The following is a 26,971-nucleotide window of genomic DNA, read 5'->3' as shown; positions in this document are numbered from 1 at the left end:
TCTTCTGTACCCTTTGAGCATGTGGGGTATAGCAGCAGTTGGAGGAGGCTCTTCCCTCTTGCCTTATTCCTGGGCAAGCTGTGAGGTTCCTTTCCAGTGTGTCCTCAGAAACCCACAGCTGAACAACCTCATTATCTAAGAAATCCTTTCACACAAAACTCCATATAAGTGAATCTATAGGCAAGGGATGGGTCTGCTGTGCAAGTAATCTCCTCCTTGCACCCTTCAAATAACACAGGGCACTTTTAGGGTTGGCACCATAGCATCTATGGTACTAACTACCTCAAAGTTTTCTTCCAAATTTAGAAAAAACCCATCCCCTTTTTGAGGCCAATTCATGCCAATTTGTTTTATTATACATGTAAGCCATCCGGTGCCAAGGGGACACAGGTAAGACTGGTAAATGGTGGCTTATAATAGTTCTCGTGGTTTTTTACAAGCGTTGATCAAATCCTGAAACTTTAATGATTGTGATGGGGGGGGGGGGGGGGGACCAAAAAAATAGGAAAGACCTGGAACTGTTTTAGAGTTCATGTTAAAGTTATTTGTTAGCAAAAGGTGAAGACACTGTCAACCAGCAATGTGCTATGGTTCACTACCTTTGCTGGTGCTAAACATTTCATCAATACAAGCAATCACAGGTCAAATTGACAAAATGCACTCAGCCGTCAAATTCCCTCCCTTAGGAGGAAGAGGGAGAAACATCACAAGGGGTTCAGATAACAGGGATTCTGAAGGCCCAATGATCCTTGCAAGTGCAAAGTCTCTTCTTTGTTCATAAGGCTTGCAAAACCTGCTACCTTCCTACTCTAATGCCAACCTTATATCCACTGTTTCAATTTGCATGGGGTTTTATATGAAGGCAAAGGTTTATCCTTTTTCTTTTTAAAAGCCCTGGCTGTTTTAAGCCTACAATTCAATTATCTTTTATAAATTGTGTTATCTTTCTTCTGCAGTTCTTGCTAATTCCTGCACTGTAGAGCCCACTCACAAGAAATATATATATTACTCCACTGATACACTGCTCATTTATATTACGGATATACAGTTACTTTCAATGATGAAAGTAGCCTCGGTGGTACAGTGGTTAGAGTGCAGTACAGCAAGCTACTCCTGCTGATCACTGGCTGCCAGTAGTTTGGCAGATCGAATCTCAGTAGGCTGAAGATTGACTCAGCCTTCCATCCTTCCAAGGTCAGTCAAATGAGGACCCAGGTTGTTGGGGGCAATATACTTACTATCTGTAAACCACTTGGGGCGGGGCTGTAAAGCACCATGAAGTGGTATATACTGTATTTTTCGGAGTATAAGACACACCTTTTTCCTCTCTAAGAGGCTGAAAATTCAAGTGCATCTTATACTCTGAATGCAGCTTTTTTCAAAGCTTTTTCCTCAGCCCTAACTATGTGCTAATAATCTTCCCAGCTCTTATCTTGCAGGTTGTTTCATTGTTACTGTCTGCAAAGAATGTTTTCCAAGCCCTAAATCTTTGCAGAGTTTTTTTCATTGCTCAAACTTGCTCCAAGTAAGTTTCTTTCCAGCCCTAACCAGGTGCTAACAATGTTCCCAGCTCTTACCAGCTTGCAAGGTCTTTCATTGTTACTCTCTCCAAATAAGGTTTTTTCTAAGCCCTAAACAGAGGATAAAATAATGTGCCGAAACTGACCAGACTAAGGATGCTAGCCAGATGAATATCTGGCAAGCAGATTCTTTTCCCTATTTTCCTCGCCCAAAACTAAGGTGCGTCTTATACTCTGAAAAATATGGTAAGTCTAAATGCTAATGCTATGAAATACATTTATTTCCCATTTCCCCAAAGCAAGAATCAACTCCCCCGAGATTAGAATTGCTCCCACCCTTCTTGTCTTCAATAAACTACTTAAGACCCACCTATACCGCCAGGCATGGGGGATTTGAGACACCTGTCCCCCAGACTTATTATAATTTATGTTTGGTATGTATGTGCTGTTTGGTTTTTAATTATGATAGGGTTTTTATTTTTTCTTAATATTAGATTTGTGCCATTATAATATTGTTTTTATCGTTGTTGTGAGCCGCCCCAAGTCTTCGGAGAGGGGCGGCATACAAATCTAATAAATAAATAAATAAATAAATAAATAAATAAATAAAGAAAGAAAGAAAGAAAGAAAGAAAGAAAGAAAGAAAGAAAGAAGCAGCAGTCCTTTCTAGCTTTTATTTGCCCAGAAAAATTAGCTGCATATGTACCTTTTAAAAATAAAACTCCAAAATGATTAGCTGGAAGACAAGGAAAAGTGAATTATCTACAAAGATTGTAAACCAACTAGATGTAGTTCTTGACTTGCAACCATTCATTTAACGATTGTTCGAAGTTACAATGGTACAGAAAAAAATTCTGATTCCCCATGCTTATGACCATTGCAGAATCCCCATGGTATGATCAAATTAGAACGTATACTGGGATGTATTCATGATAGTTGCAAAACCCCAGGATCATGTGTATGCCATTTGTAAGATTCTCAGCAGGCTTCCAACAAGCAAAGTCAACGGGGGAAGCTAGTTTCACTTAATGATTACAGTTTTTAAAATCAGGCACAACTCACTTAGCAATAGAAATTTTGGCCCTAAAGGAAGATATTTTTGAAAAAGAGATAGGGGCATGGGTAGATATCCTGGAAAGTAGGCAATGGAAGAGAACAGAGGTGGGAGAAATAGAATCTAGAATGAATAGTCATGATGTAGATGCAGATAGAGATAAAGATCCATGAGATGAATAGGGCAGGCAAGTTAAAAAGCGAACAAGAATTGAAGTATAAAAGCGGATAAGAGACGATGGATAGAAAGGAAATGTCTTTAAATGTAATGGTGGCATGATTAAAAGTGATAATAATAATAATAATAATAATAATATATTATTATTATTATTATTATTATTATTATTATTATTATTATTATTTATTAGATTTGTATGCCGCCCCTCTCCGAAGACTCGAATAGAGATAGAAATAAGAGAGTGGGGGAATATTAGTATACACATTTTTATATAATAAGATAAAATCAATAATAAGAGGGAAGATTAGAAATTGAATGATGGAATTATAATGGATGTTTAAATAATATTGTGGTTGGCTTTAGAATAACATATTAAAACACTGAGTAATTAAATAATGAAAGACTATAGTTTAATACAAATATGTGTATTAACATTAAAAATACATAAGCTAGAGGAACGTAACAAAGACGATTAATGTTACTATTCTTATCTGTACTGAAATGTATGACACCCGGTTGTCACAGTGTTCACACATTGATATGGATATATGTAAAATAAAACAAAAAAACTTTTGAAAGAAAAGAAAGAAATTTTGGCCCTAAATGTTGTTGTAAATCAGTGATGGCCTTTATTTAAGATACCAGAAAGTAGGGCTGGATGGAAAGTCTTTCAGACCATAAATCTGGGTTTGCAAAGATCTCTGCCCCAACCCATAAGGTAGTGAAACAAAATTTATACAGCCAAACTGTAAATTCTAAGCAGCAGTGGGCTATGAGCTGGAACACTAGATTGTGCTTGCTGCCATGGCTCATAAGTACTTGCAGGGCCAGCGTGATTTTGCTTCTGCACCTGTGTTTCGGCATGCATGGAAGCAAAAAAACCTTGCCAAAACACGGGCATACCTGCGGCACCATGCGCGATTTTGCTACCTCCACAGGTACAGAAGCAAAATCGTGCTGGCTTTGCAAGCACTTACGAGCCGCGTTGGCGAGTGCAATTTAGCGTTCCGGCACATAGCCCACCTCTGATTCTAAGGAATCTGATCTGCTTAGGTCTTTCAATGAGAGAGAAAGAAATGCATCTCCTTTTGGGGGAAAAAAGAAAAGAAGAAGTACAGTATAGTTATAATATAATCAGAATTTCATGACATGCAAATGATTACACTATTGACACTGAAGCATGTATCAGTCAGGGTGTGAATTTGCTTTAATAAATGCTCTACCAGATAAAAGAACGTAAGCAATAGGGAGAAATGATCTGATAGCAGCCTGTGCTTCTGAATGCTTTTACTTAATCCAGCCTTGAATCTTCACGTGGTACTTTGGTGTTTCCAGGACGAGTACTACTAATCACCAACTATTGTGCCGCTCTTCTTCCTATTCCTTTTTAGAGATGAAGAGAGTGTAGCCCAAACCCAATCCAAAGTGAAAAACACAATATTGTTTTACTTATCAATTCTTCACCTCCAATAAAATTCTGAATGTGAGGCAAAGGAACAACACAATCCAGGTTTTCTGAAAATTTCCATCCATATCTTATATAAAAGGATGTGTTGCTTTGATTTTTAATTCCATAGCTACTTTAATGAAAAAGTGCATCAGTATATCAAAGCAAAATAAATCTGCTTGGTGTTTTCAGCCAAGAAGCACAGCCTAACCTCAGGAAAAGGAAAATGGAAATAGGAAACATTTTGTTTGATACGTACATTGCATCTCTCAATGAGTAGACCACACTGAACCATTTACAGTGCTTCTCACCTATGCAAGAGCAAGTTCCCTGTGCTTTTAGCAAAACCGGCACATGTCTGGTGCTATGGCAGACACCACAAGATGGTGCTGTCTAATAATTAGTTTTATTTATAATTGATCTTTTAATTGGCCTCAAAATTATTTTAAATTCAGGAAGGGATTTAAAAAAAAGAATCCAAACAAATTTCTAATCTCTTCCAAAACCACAAATCTCTGTGTGTAATCAGAAGTCTCCCTGCTGGAATTTAGCTATAAATACTGTACTTTGTTCCCAGTAAAGGGCAGCTTTTCTTTTCCATGGATAATAAAGTTAGTCCTCGACTTACAACCCTATGTTTAGTGACCATCTACATTGGCACTGTATTGCCAAAAATAATATTTGTATTTTAATGTTTTAAATGTTTTTTTTATATTTTTTAATATTTATACTCAATAAAAATTGTTTTTTTAAAAAAAAAAACCAGCACTGAAGAAAGCAACCAGTCAACCAGTCCTCTCACTTTCAAACAATTTGACATCCCCAAGGCCATTTGTGACCTTTCCAGCCTCATTATGGCAAGCAATGGGGAACAATGACACTGGATTCTTTTAATGATTACATGATTCACTTAACTGCAATTATTTGTTTAACAATCATGTAAAAAAAAAGGTCATAAAATTAGGTGCGACTCAATGGCCTTGCTTAACAACAGAAATGTTTGGTCTCAGTTGCGGTTTAAAGTTGAGGACTATTGGCAGCCACATCCATAATACCATTGCTACACCCATTCGTGAATAGTTATTATGAAGCGAAAAACAATAGTGACTCCAGTAGATACCATTCTTACCTTATCTTAAGATCAGGCTCCGTACCTGAATTTATTCCCAACCTGAAGCTCTGAGAGGTACTGGGCTTCAATTCCTGTAACCCAGTGTTCTCAACTTGGACACATTAAGTTGTATCAACACCAGTTCCCAGAACTCCCCAGCCAGGCATGGCCATTGTTAAAAAACCTGGAAATTGAAGGCCACACATCTCAAAATTGCCAAGGTCAGGAAACCCTGCTATAACCCAAAGAGAGCACAAAGTTTACCTTTGATGAATGCATTTGAACAGCACAACAGTAGGACTGAGGAAGGCAAACTTAATTCTTCCATTAATTCACAGGAAAATTGTTAAATTTATAATTTACCAATGATATTGCAAGACAAGTTCCTTAAAGTCTATTCAGGATATTCTTCACTGAGAATAATAGTGGATATATGGAACTACAGGATCATAAAAAGGGAGAGGTTTTTAAAAAAAATATTAAATGATGTCTTTGAGGGGAGACAATTAACACTTGTACCCATTGAGCCATTGATTAGAAAAATGTGCAAACAACAGCTCAAATGTATTCCTGAGCCAACATTAAAAAAAGAGATTCAAAAAGCCTTAGGTTAAAATGTATGATGAACCACAGCTGCCAGAATCCCTAGCCAGCACAGTCAAAGGAGGGAGAAAGGCTACAAGTTCTACTTCAGAAATCAGGAGATTTGTCATTACCTGTTGAAACCAAGCATTAAAGGATGCAGTTCTATGGCCACTGAAATATAGGTGAAACGTCATTCTAAGCCTTGGTTTTTTAAAAAAAACTCTCACTCTTTGGGTTTACACTATATAAGGGAGATTGGATTCAGCAGGTTCTGACCACTTCTGGAGAACCGGTACTGAAAATTTTGAGTAGTTAGGAGAACCAGTAAATACCACCTCTGACTGGCCCCATCCCCATCTATTTTGTGTCTCAGGAGTCCCAGCTGATTGGGAAGAAATGAGGATTTTGCAGTAACCTTCCCCTGGAGTGGGGAAGGAATGGAGATTTTAGAGTATCCTTCCCCTGCCATGCCCACCAAGCCACACCCACCAAGCCACACCACACCCACCAAGCCACACCCATAGAACTGGTAGTAAAAAATATTGAATCCCACCACTGGGTTGACAACATGGCATTGATGAGTATCCCTGCATGAGGGGTTCTTGGTGACCTCTGAGCTTGCCTGTTTTCTTGAAGATGTTTCATTACCCAAGCTAGGTAGCATTGTCAGTGCTAGTTTAATGATGGTATCCAGTTTGGGTAATGAAAAGTCTGTAAAAAAAAACCAACCAAGCTGAAAGAACATCAAGGATTCTCTTTTTCAAGGGCCCTTGGTGAACCAAAAATATCCTCTTTTATGGCAATCCCCACATAATGGCAACTCCAAGATGATGTTTATGGAAACCCATAAGAGGTCTCCTGAGAGGTGTTAATAGCATTGTGTAAAACTGCCCAATATCTTTGAATCCCTGACTCTTATCCATCATGAACCACATTTCAATAACATATGGTGGTGATTCTTAACCCCTTCTTCACCTAGGGATGAAATTCTTTCAAGATTGCGCGCACTGGCAGGGTCGACTGCGTGAAGCCCCGCCCAGCCACATGGACGCCATGACGTCTCTTTTTTGCGATGATTTTCAGGCTCTGTGCATCAATGGAAGGCCCATACACATTTGTGAACCAGTCAGGTAGGGAAAGTAAGTGAATTTCACCCCTGCACAGACCTCCTTTAAATACCTTTTGTGGCCATGGACCACCAAGACTTAATATTTAAATTTCTTCAAGCCTTTGCAGATCTCCTGCAATGACATCATGAACCCGCAGGAGTCTGTGGACCTGAGTTTGAGAACCAATGGCATATGGTATTTCCCCCCCCCCCAAAAAAAAAACCCGAAACACATTATGAGATAATATGTTATGCAAATATAGGATTTGAGAGACATTCCTCTTTCATCTCAAGAGGAAAGATCAGATTTGAAGTGTCATCCCTTGCCAGCTTCCACATCTGGCTGTTCCAAACTGGGAGAGTCCTCCAAGAAGACAGAGTGGGAAATGAAGAGGGTTGCTTTGAACCCAACATCTACAACATCGAATTTTAAGAATCCCACCTCATGCCCCAATTATTGACCTTGTTAATGGGAAGAAAAATTCCTAAACCAAAATAATAAAAAATCTAGAAGAGGGTAACACACAACCTTTTCAGACATTTGTCCTGCTGGTTTCTTCATGTAAAGGACATGATATTCAGTGGATTCCTCTTTTGGAGCACTTACACTGCTTTAAAATGTTCTTATGTGAAATAAACCACATGTCTTTGATCTGCATAAGAGCAACATTAAGCAAATCTGGGCTGGGTTTGTTGGGAATGATTTGCAGATGGAGTAGATGGTAGTGTGGTGGAGTTCAACATATCTAATATGCCTCATTTCACATTTGGCTGGCTGAGTGGAAAACAATGTTTATTTGTTTTCACTTTTTTTTTTGCAGAATGAAGGACTATCTTTAAAGAACATCAGGGTGAGAGAAAGTCAGAAGCAGATGTTCTCTGCTGGGCATTCTTCAAGGTTCTGAAGTATTTTTGTAGCTTTTCCATCTGATTCTTGAAACACAAATGCATACACCCTTCTACTTTCATTTGTCATGGCTAGACCATAGGTGGCTGGTTGCCTTGGCATTTTAGGAGAGCAGGAGGCTGTGTTGGGAGGTGTGTAGACATCTCATTGTTGTTTGTATTCCTCACACATTGTCCCTTTTTTAAAAAAGCTAAGGGACCTAAGGGATTTTGGCAAATAACATTCTGTTGTGGAGAGGGCCAGCAAAAGTTAAGCACTAAAGCCTTGTTTACAAATATGTCTGTGCTGAAAACATTCAAATCAGCATTAACCTATGGATTGGTTCAGGAATCATGTTAAACCACAGAATATCTTGACCACTGCTTGCTGAATAAGCCACAATGTCATGGTTCATATGTAACACTAAATTGTAAAATAAGGTTTACATAGGCAACAATTGGGTTCATGCATTATTCCAAGTCAGAATGTAATTACATTTTGGTTTAGTATGTGTGAACTCAGCCATCATCTAAATTGGTTCTAGTAGGAAAATCTTGGTAGAATCCTAATTTGGCCATGTCATTGTCCCAAGACAAAATCTCAAGTGGCAAATTCTACTGAACTATTAACTTTTGTGTTTTGCCTATTTTCTTAATAAACATTTATATTTATTTTAATATTGATTGTTTCCTGATTGCTTATTTGTACCCTATGACAATCATTAAGAACCTCATGGTTCTTGACAAAAGTATCTTTTCTTTTGTGCACACTGAGAGCGTGTGCATGAAAAACAAATTCCTTGTGTGTCCAAGCACACTTGGCAATAAAGAATAAAGAATTCTAAAAAGACTTCCTTATTAAGATTCAGCCATCCTATTCCATAATGTAGTTATTTGCTGTACAGGGCAAATACTCTATTGGGAAATACAGTTCCTTAAAGTTTATGCTGCTCCAAAGAAAGCCAGATAGACATTTGTTTCGAGACTTTCAGATAAAGACAAAATGGTTAATTATCAGCATGATGTTCCCACTCCAGCTATGAAGAATTTTTAAAAGAAGAGATTGGACAGCCATATGTCCAGAATGGTATAGGGTCTCCTGCTTGAAGACCTTCAAGGTCCCTTCCAACTGTTTTATTATGTTACCACCTCCAAACCTAACTTAAAAGTAAATGGCTATAAGCATATTTGCTGAGTCCATACACATTAATCCACAATACTATTCATCTGCTGTAGTGTATTGCATGGAGACAACCATCTGTTTATCAATCATGATTTATGACTTTGCATTTTATGGGAACATAGCCATCTGGTGTTAATTTAATAAATTAAGAATAAAACAAATCATAGTTTAGCATGCGTCAATCTAGATCATATTTCCTTTTTCAATTAGGCCAGTGACTATTCAGAAAATATGCAAGTTAGAGAGGGCTGTGTTTTATGTTTTTCCAATTAAGCCAACCCATTATACACTAGCATTCAGATAAGCAGGACCCAACATAAACTGGAACAATGAAGGAAAAACAATGCTTCTTTCAAAGAGCAATTAAAGAGGAAACAATACCTTAATCCAGGTTGATAGGATAGTTATTTATTTATTAGATTTGTATGCCGCCCCTCTCCATAGACTCAGGGCATCTAACAACAATAATAAAAGCAGCATATAACAAATCTAATATTTAAAATAACTAAAAAACCCGTATTAAAAACCAAACATACACACAAACATACCATGCATAAATTGTATAGGCCTAGAGAGAAAGGAATATCTCAATTCCTCCATGCCTGACGACAGAGGTGGGTGGAGGCAATTCTGATCTCTGGGGGGAGCTGGTTCCAGAGGGCTGGGGTCACCAGAGAAGGCTCTTCCCCTGTGTCCCGCCAAATGACATTGTTTAGTTGACGGGACCCGGAGAAGGCCCACTCTATGGGACCTAACCGGTCGCTGTGATTCATGCAGCAGAAGGCAGTCCCGGAGATATTCTGGTCTGATGCCATGAAGGGCTTTATAGGTCATAATCAACACTTTCAATTGTGACCGGAAATTGATTGGCAACCAATGCAGACTGCGGAGTGTTGGTGTAACGTGGGCATACCTGGGGAAGCCCATGATTGCTCTCGCAGCTGCATTCTGCACGATCTGAAGTTTCCAAACACTTTTCAGAGGTAGCCCCATGTAGAGAGCATTACAGTAGTCGAGCCTTGAGGTGATGAGGGCATGAGTGACTGTGAGCAGTGACTCCCGGTCCAAATAGGGCCACAGCTGGTGCACCAGGCAAACCTGGGCAAACGTCCCCCTCACCACAGCTGAAAGATGTTTCTCTAATGTGAGCTGTGGATCGAGGAGGACGCCCAAGTTGTGGACCCTCTCTGAGGAGGTCAATGATTTCCCCCCCCCCAGGGTGATGGACAGACAGATGAAATTGTCCCTGGGAGGCAAAACCCACAGCCACCACGTCTTATCAGGGTTGAGTTTGAGTCTGTTGACACCCATCCAGACCCCAGCAGCCTCCAGGCACCAGCACATCATATCCACTGCTTCGTTGATTGGATATGGGGTGGAGATGTACAACTGGGTATCATCCGCGTACTGATGATACCTCACCCCTTGGATGATCTCACCCAGCGGTTTCATGTAGATCAGTGATGGCAAACCTATGGCACAGGTGCCACGCGGAGCCATATCTGCTGGCACGTGAGCTGTTGCCCTAGCTCAGTTCCAATGTGCATGTATGTGCCAGCCAGCTGATTTTTAGCTCACACAGAGGCTCTGGGAGGGTGCTTTTGACTTCCAAAGAGCCTCCGGGAGGATGGGAGAGGTTGTTTTTACTCTCCCCCGGCTCCATGGAAGACTTTGGAACCTGGGAAGGGTGAAACACGAACCTACTGGGTCCACCAGAAGTTGGGAAACAGTCTGTTTCCAGCCTCTATAGGGTCTCGGGTGTGTGTGGGGAGAAGTTCGTTTTCGCCCTCCCCAGGCATTGAATTATGGGTATGCGCACATGTGCAATAGTGCACACCCACGCTCTTTTGGCACCTAAGGGAAAAAAGGTTCGCCATCAATGTTGTATATAAACAGCCAGCAAATTGCAGCATCTCATGCCACCAGGTGTGAAATGCTACCAGTTCGGCCCGGTATGGATGTACCAGTAGTGGTTTGGCGAACCCTCTGCACAAGTGCAAAGCCTTCTGTGCATGCGCACCGTGAGTGACCACATGCAGAGCGCATGCATCCAAGCCAGTAGGGAAGGTAAGTAGATTTCACCGCTGCCCTGTACCAGTGATTTACCTAGCCGAGTAATAAAACATTTGCAAGAAGAAGAGTAAGTTCAGAGACACAGAGAACCTAACAATTCAATCCTGAACTACATGTATTCGGCACCATCGTAACCAAACTCAATTACCAAAGGCCCTCAAAGGATTACAATTTTCAAGCTCATTTTTATTTTCAAATGGAACTTCGCATGCATGAAATAGATATTAATAAAAATTTGACCTAGTCCAGTACAAAATGCAGGTTTCTGGGAACCGGAGTCCATCTATTTTGTTCTTGTTGCATCATGTTCCTTTTGGCATCCGCAATCAATGCTGCTCTAGGAACAGACTTCGTGAAGTGGCATTCTATTGAATTTAGCTACTCCCCCCACCCCTATTCTTTGGGGTTGCATTGGCTTTTCCCCATATCAAGACTGCAGAAGCGGCCTTGTGGACTTGAAGAAAAGCCTAACTAGTGCTGTGATTTTTTTAACCTCATGACAAACAGGCAAAAGCCTCTAAGTATTAAAAAGTGGCAATTTTCCCCAATCTGGTACCGGCTACAGATCAGGCCTTGCCACGCATTTAAGATGCAAAGGTGGAAAACCTTGATTATGCTTTTAAGAATTTAAAGCTTGTGTTTATAGCTTTACTTGATTTATTTATTACTAAACTTGTATCTCGCCCATTTGCTGAGGTGGTCTAGGCAGCTTATAGTCACATAATTGAAGTACAATATAAAATGTTAAATAAAAACCATAAATTTAAGATTCAGTTAAAATTCAATTAACCAACATAGGAGGAAGAGAGTAAAGGGCATATAGGGAGGAGGTGGGATCTGTCCAATTCATTAACCACCTCCAAGGTGCCACACATCCATTAGAGCAGAGAGGGCAGGCACCACAGCAAAAAAGGCTCTTAGAGTGGATCCTGCCAGCCAGAAAGTTCCTTGGTTGATGGAGTCCACAACAGGCCTCTTCTACCAGCACAGGTGGGGCAGGCTAGTTCCATTGGGATGAGATGGTTTCTCAGACAGCCTGGACCCATATGCCATACAAGGCTTTAAAGGTAATAACCAACATCTTGGACTCAGAAGCAAACTGGTAACCAGTGCAGCTCGTGGAACAATGTGGGCCACCCGAGGGGCTCCAAAGAACTGCCTACACAGCTGCATTCTTTAGCCTAGTTCAGCAGTTAAAACCAAACAGTTTTAGGAACCTGTATCACCTCTGGGCTGTAGATTTCCAGATAACCACTAGGAGGTGATAGCAAGCAATACTGTACTGTACAGAAATTTCTAATATGTTGCTGTCATCTAGTGGCCATACAGATTTCTGCAGCTTGGGTGCAGCTCTTAAAGTATTTTATTGTTTTTATTTATTCGACTTCGACTTCTATGCCGCCCAATCCCGAAGGACTCAGGGGGGCTTACAACATAATAACAATACAAAAAGATACAGCAATAAAAAAGAAGTCAAATATAAACTCTAAAAAACTAACCCCAATAAAACCCATTAATATAAAAACCAATCAAATCTTATGCATGTACACCATTCATAAAATTAAATTTGGCCATGAAAGATGGACAATTCATGGTCCCCAGGCCTGCCGGCACAGCCAGGTCTTTGTGGCCTTGTGGAAGGCCAGTAGGGTGGGAGCAGTACGGACATCGGGGGGTAGTTGGTTCCATAGAGCCGGGGCAGCCACAGAGAAGGCCCTCCCCCACAGTCCCGCCAACCTACATTGTTTAGTTCAGTGTTTTTCAACCAGTGTGCCGTGGCACACTAGTGTGCCGTGAGACATGGTCAGGTGTGCCGCGAAGCTCAGCAAGAGAGAGAGAAAGAGAGAGAAAGAAAGCAAGACACAGAGAGAAAGAAAGCAAGAGAAAGAAAGCAAGAGAGAGAGAGAAAGAAAGAGAGAGAGAAAGAGAGGCAGGGAAGGAGGGAGAGATAGAAAGAGAGCAAAAAAGAGAGGAAGGAAGGAAGAAAGAAGGATGGACAGAGAAGGGAAGGAAGGAAGAGAGAGAAAGAGGGAGAGAAATAGAGCGAAAGGGAGGAAGAGAGAGAGATAATTTTTTTGTCCAAACTTTTTTTAGCCCCCCCCCACTCCCCCCCCCCCCGCTCTATGTGCCCCATAATTTTGTATATGTAAAAAATGTGCCGCAGCTCAAAAAAGGTTGAAAATCACTGGTTTAGTTGACGGGACCTAGAGGAGGCTAACTCTGTGAGCTCTTATTGGTCTCTGGGAGGTATGCGGCAGGAGACGGTCCCATAAATAGTTTTAATACTCAGGGGAAAAATATTACAATTTTTGAATCGTGTTGAATTGTTTTCATATTGAATACAATATGTGAAAGCAAAACTAGAGTTCCACCTTCTTATGAAGGCAAGATTTAGCCTTCGTTGGCCAATTGAGGTCTAGAGAAGTTACAGAGAGGTTGAAAGAGGTGAATACTTAGCAATAATGTAGCAAATTTTTGTTCTCCTCGGCAACCTTACCCTTCCTGCAATTAAATAAAGTGTTCCTGTCATACACTAGAGACAGGAAACATACTTGCCCGTATTTTGTGACCTTTGCAAGAAAAGTACCTGGAGAAGCAAACCCCACCCCTGCCCCATAATTAAAGAATGCAAAACCGTCAGAACTTGAAACAATTACCGAATTCTTTTTCTGTATCCAGGAAGAAAGGGTCAATTTGTTCTAAGAGTCAAGAGGTTTTTAACACAGCCTTATTATTCTTGTTCTGCAGTCCATTGTTCGCAAAATCAATAAAGATCCAAGAACTGTGAATGACCCCAACTTAAATTATTAGTTTGCCCTCATGCCAAAACTAAATATAGTGGAATGGGCAGAACAAAAAGGCCTAAGACAACATCTATCCCTGCAGAGGTAGTGAGCAAATATCTTGTTGAAATGCAGTTTGTTGCTTTGTTTTTAAATAGGATTATGGTCTGCAGAACCCTTGCAATCAAAGACAGCTAGCTTGCCAACTTATTTATCTTCCTGCAACATATTTATTCAAATGGAAATGGTCATAGGAAACACATAAGAACAAGATCCAAGACATGTTGGTAGGGCACTTTGCCATAAGTGCAAGATCAAGAGATATGATACACAGAAACCAGCTCTGCAATGAACAAGATTTCTAAATGTTCAATGATTCACAGAAAATACATTAATATGGAAAGTACAGTAATCCATAAAGAAACATTTGTTATATCTCAAAGTATTATGATCTTTCCTAAATAGCAAACACCAGCTTGGGTCTGTACCATAAAAGCATCTATAGAAAAGATGTAAAGCAGGGGTTCCTAAACTTGGCAACTTTAAGACTTGTGGACTTCAACTCCCAGAATTCTCCAGTCAGCTATGCTGTCTGAAGAATTCTAGGAGTTGAAGTCTACAAGTCTTAAAGTTGCCAAGTTTGAAAACCTCTGATGTAAAGGATAGGAGAGCTGTCCAATTTAGATTTACACTGTGATTGACCTTTACATATTGAGTATCACTGTTAAGCACATACTAAAAGCAAAAATCTATAAATATAGATGTATGCAGAAAACAAAAACAATTAAGAAATTGCATATTAACATTCATGTAAATTAGTAAAAATGTCAACAGCATCTTCAAGCCTAACGCCTTATATTGTTGAAAAATATTGTTGCATTTTTCTATAAATTATATTTCTTTTTTAGGAATCCATAAATATAGTCAGTTTTCTAACTGTTCCATTTTACAGAATCTCATTTTTAAAACATATATATTGCTGCAAAAATGTACTTCTTATTCACGCATTTTTTATGGAGAATGATAGTTATAATTTTTAATGTCCCAATGTTACTATTAAATTCTGTCTGTAGTGATCTTATATAACACATTTCCTGGTATATTTACTAAGTAACTATTAAAAATCTGAGAGCATTTTTCTTATTTTTTCTTAATTTATAATATATTGTGACTGGGCAATTCTATAAGATGCAACAATTATCTCCATTTTGGAGAGACATCTCCATCTAATTCTTATTCATTTATCCAGACTCATATACCATTCTACCATAATATTAAAAAGGGTACTAAATGTTGTATTCCTGATTTCATAGAATCTTCAATATCTATGCTGAAATGCTTCTTGGCCCATGTTATATCTATTTAAACACTATGCTCCCATCATGTTTTAGAAGTCACCCTATACAACATATTCTGCATTTCCAAGTACAGAACTTATGACAATTGATCTTAAAATTTCCACTGCTAATTAATAGAGTTGTTAAGTGAATTTTGCCTCATTCTATGACCTTTCTTGCCATACTTAAAGTGAATTGCTGCTATGCAGCTATACAGTTATTAAGTTGGTAACAAGATTGTTAAGTGAAGCTGGCTTTCCTATTGATGTTGCTTATGTGTAAAAGGTGACTGTAGGACCCTTGTCATGTCATGTTGCCAAGCATCCAAATTTTGATTACATGGCGATGTTGCTATTCTGACCCAGCTCCCCAAACACGACAAACCCTCTGAAGTTAACACAAAGATTCCTTTATAAGGGGTGCCGGCAGCTTCAGCAAAAAGTTTCTCTCTCACCACTGGCTAAAAAGTTCATCCAGTTGTCTATTCATCTCTGCCATCTGCCTTTTATCCCAGGAGCTGGGGCTTTGCTAGCAGCCATGGCTCTTCCTTCCCAAGGATTTCCAGGGATTTTCACTGTTCTCCTCTACCTTCCTCCCATCAGGCACTGGACCCAGCTGTTCCTCCTCTTCTTCATTAGCCACCTCCAGACCTGGTGGCTGTTGACTCTCCATCTGAGGGCTGACAGGCAGCCCAGGCTCTGCCCCATCTCTCTTTCTGACAGCTCCATTCCCTCTTCCCCTGTGGCGTTCTCAGCTTGCCTTGATTCTGACCCTGTCTCCCACGCCTCCTCCTCCTCCTCTGATTCAGCTGCTGGAGGAGCCAGTGGCCAATAGGCCACAACACTTGCAATGGCCATAAGTGTGAAAAATGGTCCTAAATCTCCTTTTTTCAGTGACACTGTAACTTCAAACAGTCATTAAAGGAATGGCTGTAAGTCAAGCATTACCTGTATTGTTCTTTCATGCTAGGTCAGATTTGCAGTTCTAGTAATCATTTGGAAAAACTCAAAAAAAAAAAGTCCATCTGCATTTCTGATACCTTATTTTGAGGTATTTTGAGGAGAAAGAGCTCCAGCATCTAAAGAGGAAAATAAATGTTGTGCAACTTCCTTTTAGCAATCCTCAAGAATGGTTTGCCCAGGATGGGACAGACAGTGGATTCACAGTTCCCCCCATGCCAGAACATATCTCCATAGTGGAGAAAGCTTTAATTCAGTCCTGGAGGTATTTTTTCTTTCCTGATAAAGAAATAAGGTGATCAGACTCAGAGGTACTGAAGTCAGAGGAGGACATCCTGATTATAGTCCTTTTTTCAAAGTACCATTACTAGAAATTGTCTGATTTTTATCCTAGTTCTGTTAAATCAAATCTTGTTTTTAATAACATTATTTTGATACAAAATAACTGCCTTTAGTTCTTAATCACATTGACAGCTGAAGGCTATCCAGATTTCCAATTTTTGTCCTTTTATTTTGTTTTGCCAATTTAACCTTAAATATAACTTAACTAAAAATGCTTTTGATAGGAATAATTACATCTAGAAAAAAAAAACCATGAACCCTAAGAGGGCAGTGGCTAGTTTTGTTTCGAGGGCTGGGAAGGAATTGGATAAGGTGATCTCTACATGGATTTTGGTTACAGCTTTCTTCATCTCCAAAGAGATTATCATGAGAAATGTAATCTGTAAAACTGGACAAGTACTCCAGCTTGTGGGTCCCCTTCAATAATAACCTGAAGCCTTTATACTCAAGACTCATTTTCACATATGCAATTATCAATAAAAATATTTAATTAGGGTTCATTGATTCAGCCTCAGAAAGTTCACTATTTGCAGAATGAGACTTATTGGTGAATGACACCAATTAAGAGGCTATTTTGTTAGTGTGTCAGCGGTGACTGCAGATGCTAAAATATGGATTCATAGCAAACAAAACAGAAAAAAGCTACTAGGAGTAATAACTAGGGAAAGAGATATTAAAATTAACTTGATGAATTGAAATCTCCCATCTAAAAGTATGATAGCCTTTGAAATCTATCACACTTTAGTCTCTACAAATCCAAATTCTTAATTGTGAATACCAAATAACCTTTCCTTAAAATCAAGGATGGAAGAAATCATGCTGTATCAATATTGATACATATGGATATAATTGATATAATTCATTGTTATTTTACCCACTATTCACTGTTAAAGCCAGTTTCACTCTATACTGTATAGTGTCTGGTTAAAAATAACAAAATACATCTTATCAGTTTACCAATCGTATCCATTTATAGCAAACAAGAAGTTACATGAATTATTATGAATCTTTTAATTGTGGTCTTAAATTGAAATCGATTTTAATTACAACAGGCTTGTGTATACATTAAGGTACATTTTAATTTTTAAAAATGTATTACAAAAAATTTTAAAAATTAAAAAATGTGATATGAATGGATAGATATGATGTTTATTCAGTTCCCTGACTACTTTAGGAAAAATAGATTTGGTAGCTTGAATTCATTTTTCAATTTGTGGCCATGTGCGATTTTTCACATTGGAAGGCTTAAGAGTTAAGTTAGTCTTGGCTAAAAGCTTTTACATAAGGGGATTGGAATAAAATACCCAACACTGCAATATCTCCCATCAGAAGGATACTGAAAACCATGTAAACAGCTAACCTAAAGCAATGGTTTTGACAGCAGTGCTTTGTGATCTTAAGGGGCACAATACCTTGGAAACAAGAAATGATTCACTGCTCCTGAATCTAGAAATGTCTTGACCAGCTGGATTTCATTTCTGTGAAATTTGAATAAATCCTAATTATAATGTCTAAATCTGCAAATGTCACACAAATTTGTGTCTTGCAAGCCTGAAACCTGAGTCCTAAATACCAAACAAAGTCTCTACATAGAATCAATTTCTTATCTTCCTTCTGGCTTCATGTGTTGTTGTCATTTTCCTTCAACCATACAGATTTGTCACCTAATTACTTCTTTCAGCACTGATTGCCTATGTCCTGGGGAGTGTAAAATTTCCATAGCTGGAGGGAAAATGAGTATATGTCAGTAGGTAAAAAAAATTATTGTTCCATATTAAAGATTCAACAAAGGAATCTTTAGGAAGAAATGGTTCAAACTATTTTATACAAAACAGCAGTTCAAAGGTTAGCATAAGCTATTTTACAGTCTAAGGCAGGAAATCAAATACCATAGTTTTCCTTCTAATCATTATGCACAATCTTCACCTGAAACCCTTCAAACAAAAAACAATAGTGAAGCACCAGTATATCCCAGCCTTTGATCCAAGCATTGGTCATTCCAATTAATCCCTTGCTAAGTATCCTGTTAAGGAACCATACTTCTTTAACTGTGTCACACTAATAAATGTCTCATATCCAGTACTAGGATGATATCTCCACACTCAACTGAATATATCGCTGTATTTTATAACTTAGTAATGCAAGCAATGACATCCCCTGTGACATTCTATGGATGTGAAAGTTGGACTTTGAAGAAGCAAGAGCAATAGTCTTGCTTTTGAACTCTGGAATGCTAGAGAACCACAGAACATCATGGAAACAAACAAATTCATAACCAAAGAAATCAATCCAGACTTTTCTCTTGAAGCACAAATGTCTAGGCTTAAATTATCCTTATACAGTATTATGGGCTCGCTTACAGTGGCAAGGGCTGCACCATTGAAAAACCTGAAGGATTGGGGCAGAGACAGATTATCATAGGGAAAAATATGTCAATGTGTTCATTAAGAGTCAACATCAACTTGATGGCACATAACCAACCAACCAAGGACTCAGGATTTACTATTGGTTACTGTAAAATAACAAAGCAATGCCACAGAGGCAGAGGGAATGTGTATAGGGCACTAAAAATGGAAGAACCACCACTCTTTCTATCTCCCCAGGTTCAAGTGAATAGAATAGAATAGAATAGAATAGAATAGAACAGAATTCTTTATTGGCCAAATGTGATTGGGCACACAAAGAATTTGTCTTGGTGCATATGCTCTCAGTATACATAAAAGAAAATATAGATTTGTCAAGAAACATGTGGTACAACACTTAATGATTGTCATAGGGGTCAAATAAAAAATGGGTGATAGGAATGATGAGGAAAAAACTAGTAGAAATAGAAGTGCAGACTTAGTAGAAAGTCTGACAGTGTTGAGGGAATTATTTGTTTAGTAGAGTGATGGCGTTCGAGAAAAAACTGTTCTTGTTTCTGGTTGTCTTGGTGTGCAGTGCTCTGTAGCGACGTTTTGAGGGTAGGAGTTGAAACAGGGAAAGAAAAGAAAAACTGCAGGTTCAATGATTTCCCCCTCAATTTCTTCAGCATTTGTTCTTCTTTGCTTAGTTTCTCCCTCATTCACACAGCTACCCAATCCAAAGACTCTTCTATATTCCATAAAACAACTTTAAGTAAATACACATTTTCCAACTAAAAAACTAAAGTAACAGACTATTCCAGACTCTTTTCATTGTTTTGTAAAAAATTAGAATCAAGCAGCAGCTTCTGAGTTTGCATTTGGGAATACTGTACGACAATTTTTGCAAGCAGAACTATATATTCTTCAAAGTCCTTAAGAGTGTCACCCAAAAAAATGCTTTGCCACCGGCAATCACCGGCTAGGTTTATAAAATATCTGATGTTCTCTCTTTCCCCACAGGCCAAAGGTATTAAAATAGTCTTCATCCATGCATGAATCATACTTTATATAACAATGCAATGAAAAGCTGCAGCCTCCGAAGACCAACAAGTAATCCATCAAGATATTGTGCAATATTGATAGATAACCACATAAGATGTCTTACCAAGGGATCTCCACTTTCCACTGCAATAAAGCCAATCAGAAATTGTATCCTAAAGTATGAGAACTGAGAAGTCCAATTCAATGATGCGAATGCTATAGCTTTTAGTCACTTTCAGTTCGCATTTACAAATACAGGGGCAATACAAAAATCTCTTATCATAGTGCTGCAGATATTTTTTGAGCAATTATGCTTGATTACTTTAAGCATGCTTTGTAAAGGACATACTGTACATTGCTAGAAGACATTTTCTCCATACAATATCTCTTTCAGAGCTCCACTTTCAATGAATACATTTCTTATTACAGGCAAAGGCTGGAAATTTACGTAGGCCTATAAGTAAAACAATGCCAGAAAATAGAACATGTGATAAAGCAGACATTTAAAGAGTTGAAGAATATTATAGGTCCACGCATGCCAGAGGTGGCACACAGAGCCCTCTCTATGGGCACATGTGTCTTCGTCAGCTGATCTTTGCATGAGCCAGAACCCAGGAAGCCCAAATACCAGTTGGATGGTTCATGCATGCACACCAGCCAGCTAATCTTTGAGTTAAACTCAATTTGGGCTCTTGGTGCTGAGAAGGTTCGCCCTCAATGTTATAGGTAATCCTCAACTTATGCCACAATTGATCCCATTCCCCCAAAGATGTTAATAGCTCCACCCTGCTAGCTTTTAAGAAAGTCCTGAGGACCTGTGGTTCTTCTCCCAGATGTCAGACCTGCATGGTCCATAAGGCTGCTGAAATGCTATGAGATCTTTGTTTGATCCTGGTGTGGCTTATTTTAATGCTTTGTTCTTTCCCCCCCCCCCCCCCCCATATTGTCTTATTTGGAACCTTAGCTACCCATAATTAGGCCATCACATAAACTAAACAAACAAATGGGTAAGTAAATAATATGGCTCAAGAATTTAGATGGGAAAGGAGAAAACTACTGCAATAACAAAATTATTAGCTGGAAGAAGACTAAATGATGAACATTGAACATCTCTTAGAGTGTTTCACAGCTGAAAAAGCTACTCCAATAAAGGCTTTTTTTCAGGGTAACCTCCTGCCATATTAATGTGAGCAGCAGCATCTCAATAAAAGCTTCAAAAAGCATCTTGGGAGTTTTGCAGATACTGTTAAGATCAAAATCTACAGCTTTCTGGATGTATTCATTGCTTAAACTATACGGACGCCCATCTCACAACAGTTAATTCTGGGCAGCGTACAAAGACTGGAACAGCAGCTACAAAACTGATTCATGACACCTAAAATACACAATAAGACCTAATCATTAAAAAATGACCCTCATCTGCAGCTTGGCTCACCTAACCTCCTAGCCCAAACACTGGAGGAAACAAAAGGCTAACTGGATTCCCCTTACTCCCTATGTGTCATACGGAATGACAATAGTTATTCCATGACATTCTAGCCATTTTATGTTCCTATACAGCTCTTTCCCAGACTGCAGGGCTTTGTTAAATTTCCGTTTGGAATACATCAGCATGGGTGACAGCTTTAATTAATTCTTTAAAAATAAACTGCAATTTCATGAACTACAGTTTTATTGTATGATTCAGCCAAGGTGTCGCATAGTTAAAAAGTTTCATGAGTGGAAAATGTGTTAGTGTTCAGCAATTCTCTCTCTTTTTCTCTATCTACTATACATATTAAAAAATAGAGAACAAAGCTAGGATTTACAAAGTCTGTATGATAACAATACTGATTTTATCAGATTTCATGTTTGGTTTCATATATATGTATTTATTTCTATATGTCTATATAGTTTGTACAGTTTATACAGATCAGATACATAGAAGGCTATTCACGAAATCTTATTTTAAGAATTTTGAATGCTAAAATTAATATGATAAAAAAGAGTGAACATTTCAAAGAGCTGTACTTTCCCCAAATTCTTTAAAATGGTGGAGCCATGCTAGAAGAGAATTATATTAATTATATAAAAATATTAATCAACAGTTATTAGAGATAGCAGAATGAGAACATGCTTGATAGGCTTCATTTGAGATCTGACATGAAGTTCACTTGAAAAGAAACTTAGAGGATTTTTAATTTCCCTTTACTCTCACAGCCATACTGTACATTAAAAATGCCTGTGCTGCTCTATTGCAGCTAATGATTGTCTGTGGGCAGTGGATGTCTGCTTCAAAAGACTTTTTTACATATAACTCAGCACACACAAAAAGAGCATTCTTTTTGCCCCCATTTCCCACTCCCACCTCCACTCCCCACATAGATGAGGGATGTAGTAGCAGAGGTCGGTAGCTTAAAAGGATATTGGAAAGATACAAGAAAAATGGGGAAAATAGATCTCTGCTTGAAGAGGGCAATAGAAAGGTAGGACAGAATCACATACAAAAAAACCAAAACAGTTTTTAAGTTTTAGTCCTTCCAAGCTTGCAAAGTCTAGCAAAATGACTAAGGCATTCCAAAATATAAGTGAAGCAATTGCAGTCTAATATTATACCATGATACTTGACCTGTATGTATATATACTAAAAAAAGTAAATTATGTACCTAGTCAATCCACATTAAAAAGTTGGATTTTAGTAACAAATTTGCACACGTTTGGATTACATTTTGAACAATGTAATTGTTTTGTTAAACATGTGTAATTATGTTTACATTTAAGCAAGGGAGAAAATGAGCAGGTTCTGACAGGTTCTGGAGAACCGGTAGGGGAAATTTTGAGTAGTTCGGGCAAAACCCACCTTTGGCTGGCCTCAGAATGGGGTGGGAATGGGGATTTTGCAATATCCTACCCCCAGGAATAGAGAGGGAATGGGGATTTTGCACACCCACCAAGCCACACCACACCAAGCCACACCCACAGAACCAGTAGTAAAAAAAATGGACACCCACTAATGGCTGGTGAATTTTATACACCTACTTTGATTCTCATTAGCATTGTCTTCATACATTCAGGCATATCTCTGTAAACACGAGGACTATCTGTAGAACCTTTTTACAAGTGAATGCTAGTATTCAAAAAGTTACTGCTACTTATTTCTAAAGTCTAGCCCTTCTATATGCTTATAAAAAATTTGCAGAAATATCAGAATAGAGAAAAAGAAACCTTGTGACATCTTGCTTTTTTTACCAAGACATTTTATCTGTTTTTAATATTAGCTACTTTTGGAGCAGTAACTGACTTAATGAGAGCCAGTTTGGTGTAGTGGTTAAGGCACCAGGCAAGGAACCAGGAAATGTGACTTCTACTCCTGTCTTAGACACCAAACTTACTGAGTGACTTGAGCCAATCACCTTCACTCAGCTCTGGGAAGAAGACAAGGGCAAATCACTTCCAAAATCTTGTCAAGAAAATTGCGGTGAATTGCAGTTGCCAGGAGTCATCACTAACTCAAAGACAAACAAGCACAAACAGTGTCTTAAAGGCACAATAAACATGTAATAAATATTTTCAATAAGGAATTCAAGAAAGAAAAGAAGCACGGAAACCAATCTAACATTTTTCTTGGGCTTTTTACAAGGAACAAAGTTATATCTTATTTCCTCCCACTACTAGTGAGAATAATTCATCAATTTGCAATCAGATTATGTAGAAATTAGCCTTGGGTGCCTGGCTGACGTCTTTGTGCCACTGGAACTAAAGGCCAGGGAACTCCAGAATCTTCTATTTGCCTATATGGAAAAGATGCTTGAACATGTTTAAGAAGTTTTTCATCCTTAGATCAAGGACTCTTTGAAGCAGAGTCTCTATGAGAAACTCATCCAATTTATTCAAATTATGCATACTTTGCTTACTATAAGGAGAAGGCAATTGTCCTCAGAGGTGTTAAGGAGAAATAGGTTGGAAAAACCCTCTCCAAGTCGTACTTCTGAATGTAAATCTCTATGGAAATATGGTTGTACAGTACTACTACAAAACCTTGGTTATAAAAATTGAGATAGCCACTAGATGTCAGGAAAGAGATACAGAAAGTGCTACTTCTTTACTGCCATCTAGTGGGTACCTTGAATTCTGCAGCTCAGATGTAGTAGTTTTAGGAGGGGTCAACTTTTCAGCCCTAACTGAAACATGGAACTCAGTGGGTAAATTTTGGCCAGTTACTCTTTCTCAACATAAACTGCTCACAGGACTGAATTTGTGAGAATATAAATGGAACTCCTGTGTAAACCAACTAGAAATCAAAAAGGATAGGAATTCATTTTTTAAAAAACCTAAAATAAAAAGACATAGGCTATAAGTCAAATAACTGTTCTTTTGGCTACCCCATGCTTACAGTACACTTGAGCAACATTACTTTATCTTGTTAGCTTATAGCTAATCAGAAAATGACAAATCTAGCCTAGGCTTTTGAGGTTTCTATCTTTTACCTTTTCTATATATGCCCACATGCTGAGGAATTCTTCAATATCAGCCATAGAAACCCAAGGACTTTTAAAGAAGTCTGGAGTATATTTTAAGGACCACTGGTGAGTATGCGTGCCTTAGTAATCCCCAAGCCTCCAAAAAGGACTAAAAAACAAAACAAAACCAATCTATACAAGCTGTTCAATCTGTGAAAATTAGCATGTTGAAATGAAGTGAAAAGCTCCTTGCTTTCTGAGTTCAGCACAACAATAAGCCATATCTATTTATGCTTATTTAATCAGCACACTTACATTCACCAACACTAATAGTCAACTTATTATAAAACCGTCTATAAAGCTGAAAACCTCACGCAATGCTTCAACAGGAGTACCAACTTGTTCCTTCAGATTTAAATTTTGTTCACCTCTTCTGCTTTCTGTTACAAAATGTTAATTAGAATTTAAAAGGAAACAGCATATTGTGGGAGAGGGCAGTCAGTGAACTAAACAAGCAAGAATTCTGACACATGCATAAAAAGGCAGGATTTAGCATATTATCTTTTAAAACTCAGCATGCTGGAAGGCAAAAATTGGAAAAACCAAACTTGGTGCGCATTTAACATCCCTGTAAGGCATTTAAAACGACCAGTCACACAACGCCTCAATACATAGAAAAAAGGGCAGCAAGGCACTGGGTTAATAACTGGGAAGCACCACTTCAGTAATGCCCACAGTTCTCTCTAAACATGAGCTCCAGGTTTGCTGTTGCTACACTCTCTCCCGCTTGGCACCTCACAATCAAATCATGAAGTTGGGCTGTAAAATGCATTACAACCCCAAAAAAGCAAATCTCCCAAGCCTTCATTACCAAATTTGTGCCCAGACAGGCACAAAAGTGAGCTTTGGCTTTTCTACTGAAAAATCCTTATCCAACAGCACCATAGGGTTTCTTATGAAAGATTGAGATTTTGACAGGGTCTCTGTGTTAAGCTAGCCGAATGGGGAAGGTATGATTTTGCTTTGCACTGGGCGGCTCTGGCGAACTCTGAAGCCAAACAGGTTGCTAACTTCAGAAAGCTCACTCGAGGCTCTGCAAAACTGTCCCAGGCGTATCTTTTCCAAGCAACCGGCGAGTGTTTTTTTTCTCCGCCTCAATAAGCAATTCCGTTGTTTGCTGTGCCCGCGGCAGCCGCGAGGACTGTGCTTGTGGAGGGGTGTCGAGAGGGAAGGCGGCTGGGCCAGGTGTCCAGTTATATTAAGCAGCGTTTCCCAATCTTGGCAACTTGAAGATATCTGGACTTCAACTCCCAGAATTCCCCAGCCAGCGAATGCTGGCTGGGGAATTCTGGGAGTTGAAGTCCAAATATCTTCAAGTTGCCAAGGTTGGGAAACGCTGTTTTTAAAGGGAAGGGCGCACTTTATAGCGAGCTGCGAGAACCAGCAAACAACGTCCTGGCTATGAGCGGGGAGCGCTGGAGTAAACAAATGGCCCCGTCAAGTAAAGCCAACCGAACCGCTTTAGTTATAAACAGCCCGCAAAAAAAAAGGGGGGGGGGACATCTCGATCCGGATGCAAATCCCACAGCGCGGCGCACTGCCCAGCTACTCCAGAGTCGCTGGGCTCCTCCTCCCCCGCCGCCGCCCGCACGTGGTAAAAGCGCTCGGAACCCACCGCTTGCCCCCGTGGCTGTGGCCGCTGGTGGCGGTGGTCCCGTGGAACGAAGAGGGCCAGGACATGCGCGACTTCTTCAGGCCGGGACGGTCACTGGTGTCCATGGCGTCCGCCCTCTCGATCTGGCGGTGCGGGTGGCGCTCCGTGTCCGAGTAGCCGCGGTGCTTGATTTTGATGGGCGTCCGGGGCTGCCTCCAAAGGTGCTGGGGCGGCTTGAGGGTGGCCTGACCCTCCCGGGGCACCGGCAGCGAGAGGGACAGGCTCTTCTTCGAGCAGGGCGGCGGCGCCTCCATCCTCTTCGTTAAGGCTTTTCGGAGACCGAGGCGAAGAAAACCGCGCCCGGGACAAGGCAGGCAGGCGGGGAGGGGGGGGCAGTCTAGCCGCGGCTGCAGACCTCCGGCAGTCCCGAACAGTCGCCCGTTTTCCCTCACTCGCAGGTTACAAACTCCGCCAAGACGCCGCCTTCATGGGGGCGATATTGGGCTCCCCGAGGGAGTCCCGAGCCGCTCTCGCGCCGGGTCCGGCAGCCCGCTTCATAGCGAGCAACTCGCGGCGACTTCTGCCGGGGCTTCGCTGCGGCGGCGGTGGCAAAAGACGCTCGCGCCTCAGAGCCGACGGAGCGTCCCTCCCGCCCCCCTCCCGCGCGCGACTACGCCACCAACGAGAGCCTCTGGGAGGGAGGAGGAAGCGCGCTGCCGCCGCCGGCCCTATGGGGCGTGCAGGCGGGTGGGAGGAACCAGCGAAGGAGGAGGGAGAGCAAGCGCCGGGGGTCGCCTGTCTCCCGGGTGGGCCCACCCGCCTGAGGGAGGAAAAAGCTCCAGAGGCGTGGGCGTGAGTTTTATTAGACGCCCGCAATTCCCCCCCCCCCCAGGAAGAACCGCGCTTCTTCTTCGGAAGAGCTCTCCCT

The 26,971-nt window shown here is 40.0% G+C and overlaps 1 protein-coding gene across 1 annotated transcript in view; it reads right to left on the bottom strand.

Annotated features, from left to right (window-relative positions):
* Positions 1 to 26,700, bottom strand: part of PDE4A (phosphodiesterase 4A) — a 358,167-nt gene extending 331,467 nt beyond the window's left edge. The window contains exon 1 of the mRNA XM_070741477.1: positions 26,065 to 26,700. Within this exon, the coding sequence (XP_070597578.1) occupies positions 26,065 to 26,357 (293 nt within the window). The 5' untranslated portion in view covers positions 26,358 to 26,700. The remainder of the gene's footprint in view (positions 1 to 26,064) is intronic.
* Positions 26,701 to 26,971: the final 271 nt, after the last annotated feature.

The sequence above is a fragment of the Erythrolamprus reginae genome, chromosome 2, assembly GCF_031021105.1.
Source record: "Erythrolamprus reginae isolate rEryReg1 chromosome 2, rEryReg1.hap1, whole genome shotgun sequence".
NCBI lineage: Eukaryota > Metazoa > Chordata > Lepidosauria > Squamata > Dipsadidae > Erythrolamprus > Erythrolamprus reginae.
Note: the sequence above shows the minus strand (reverse complement) of the source record. Positions and strands in the feature narration are given on the sequence as shown.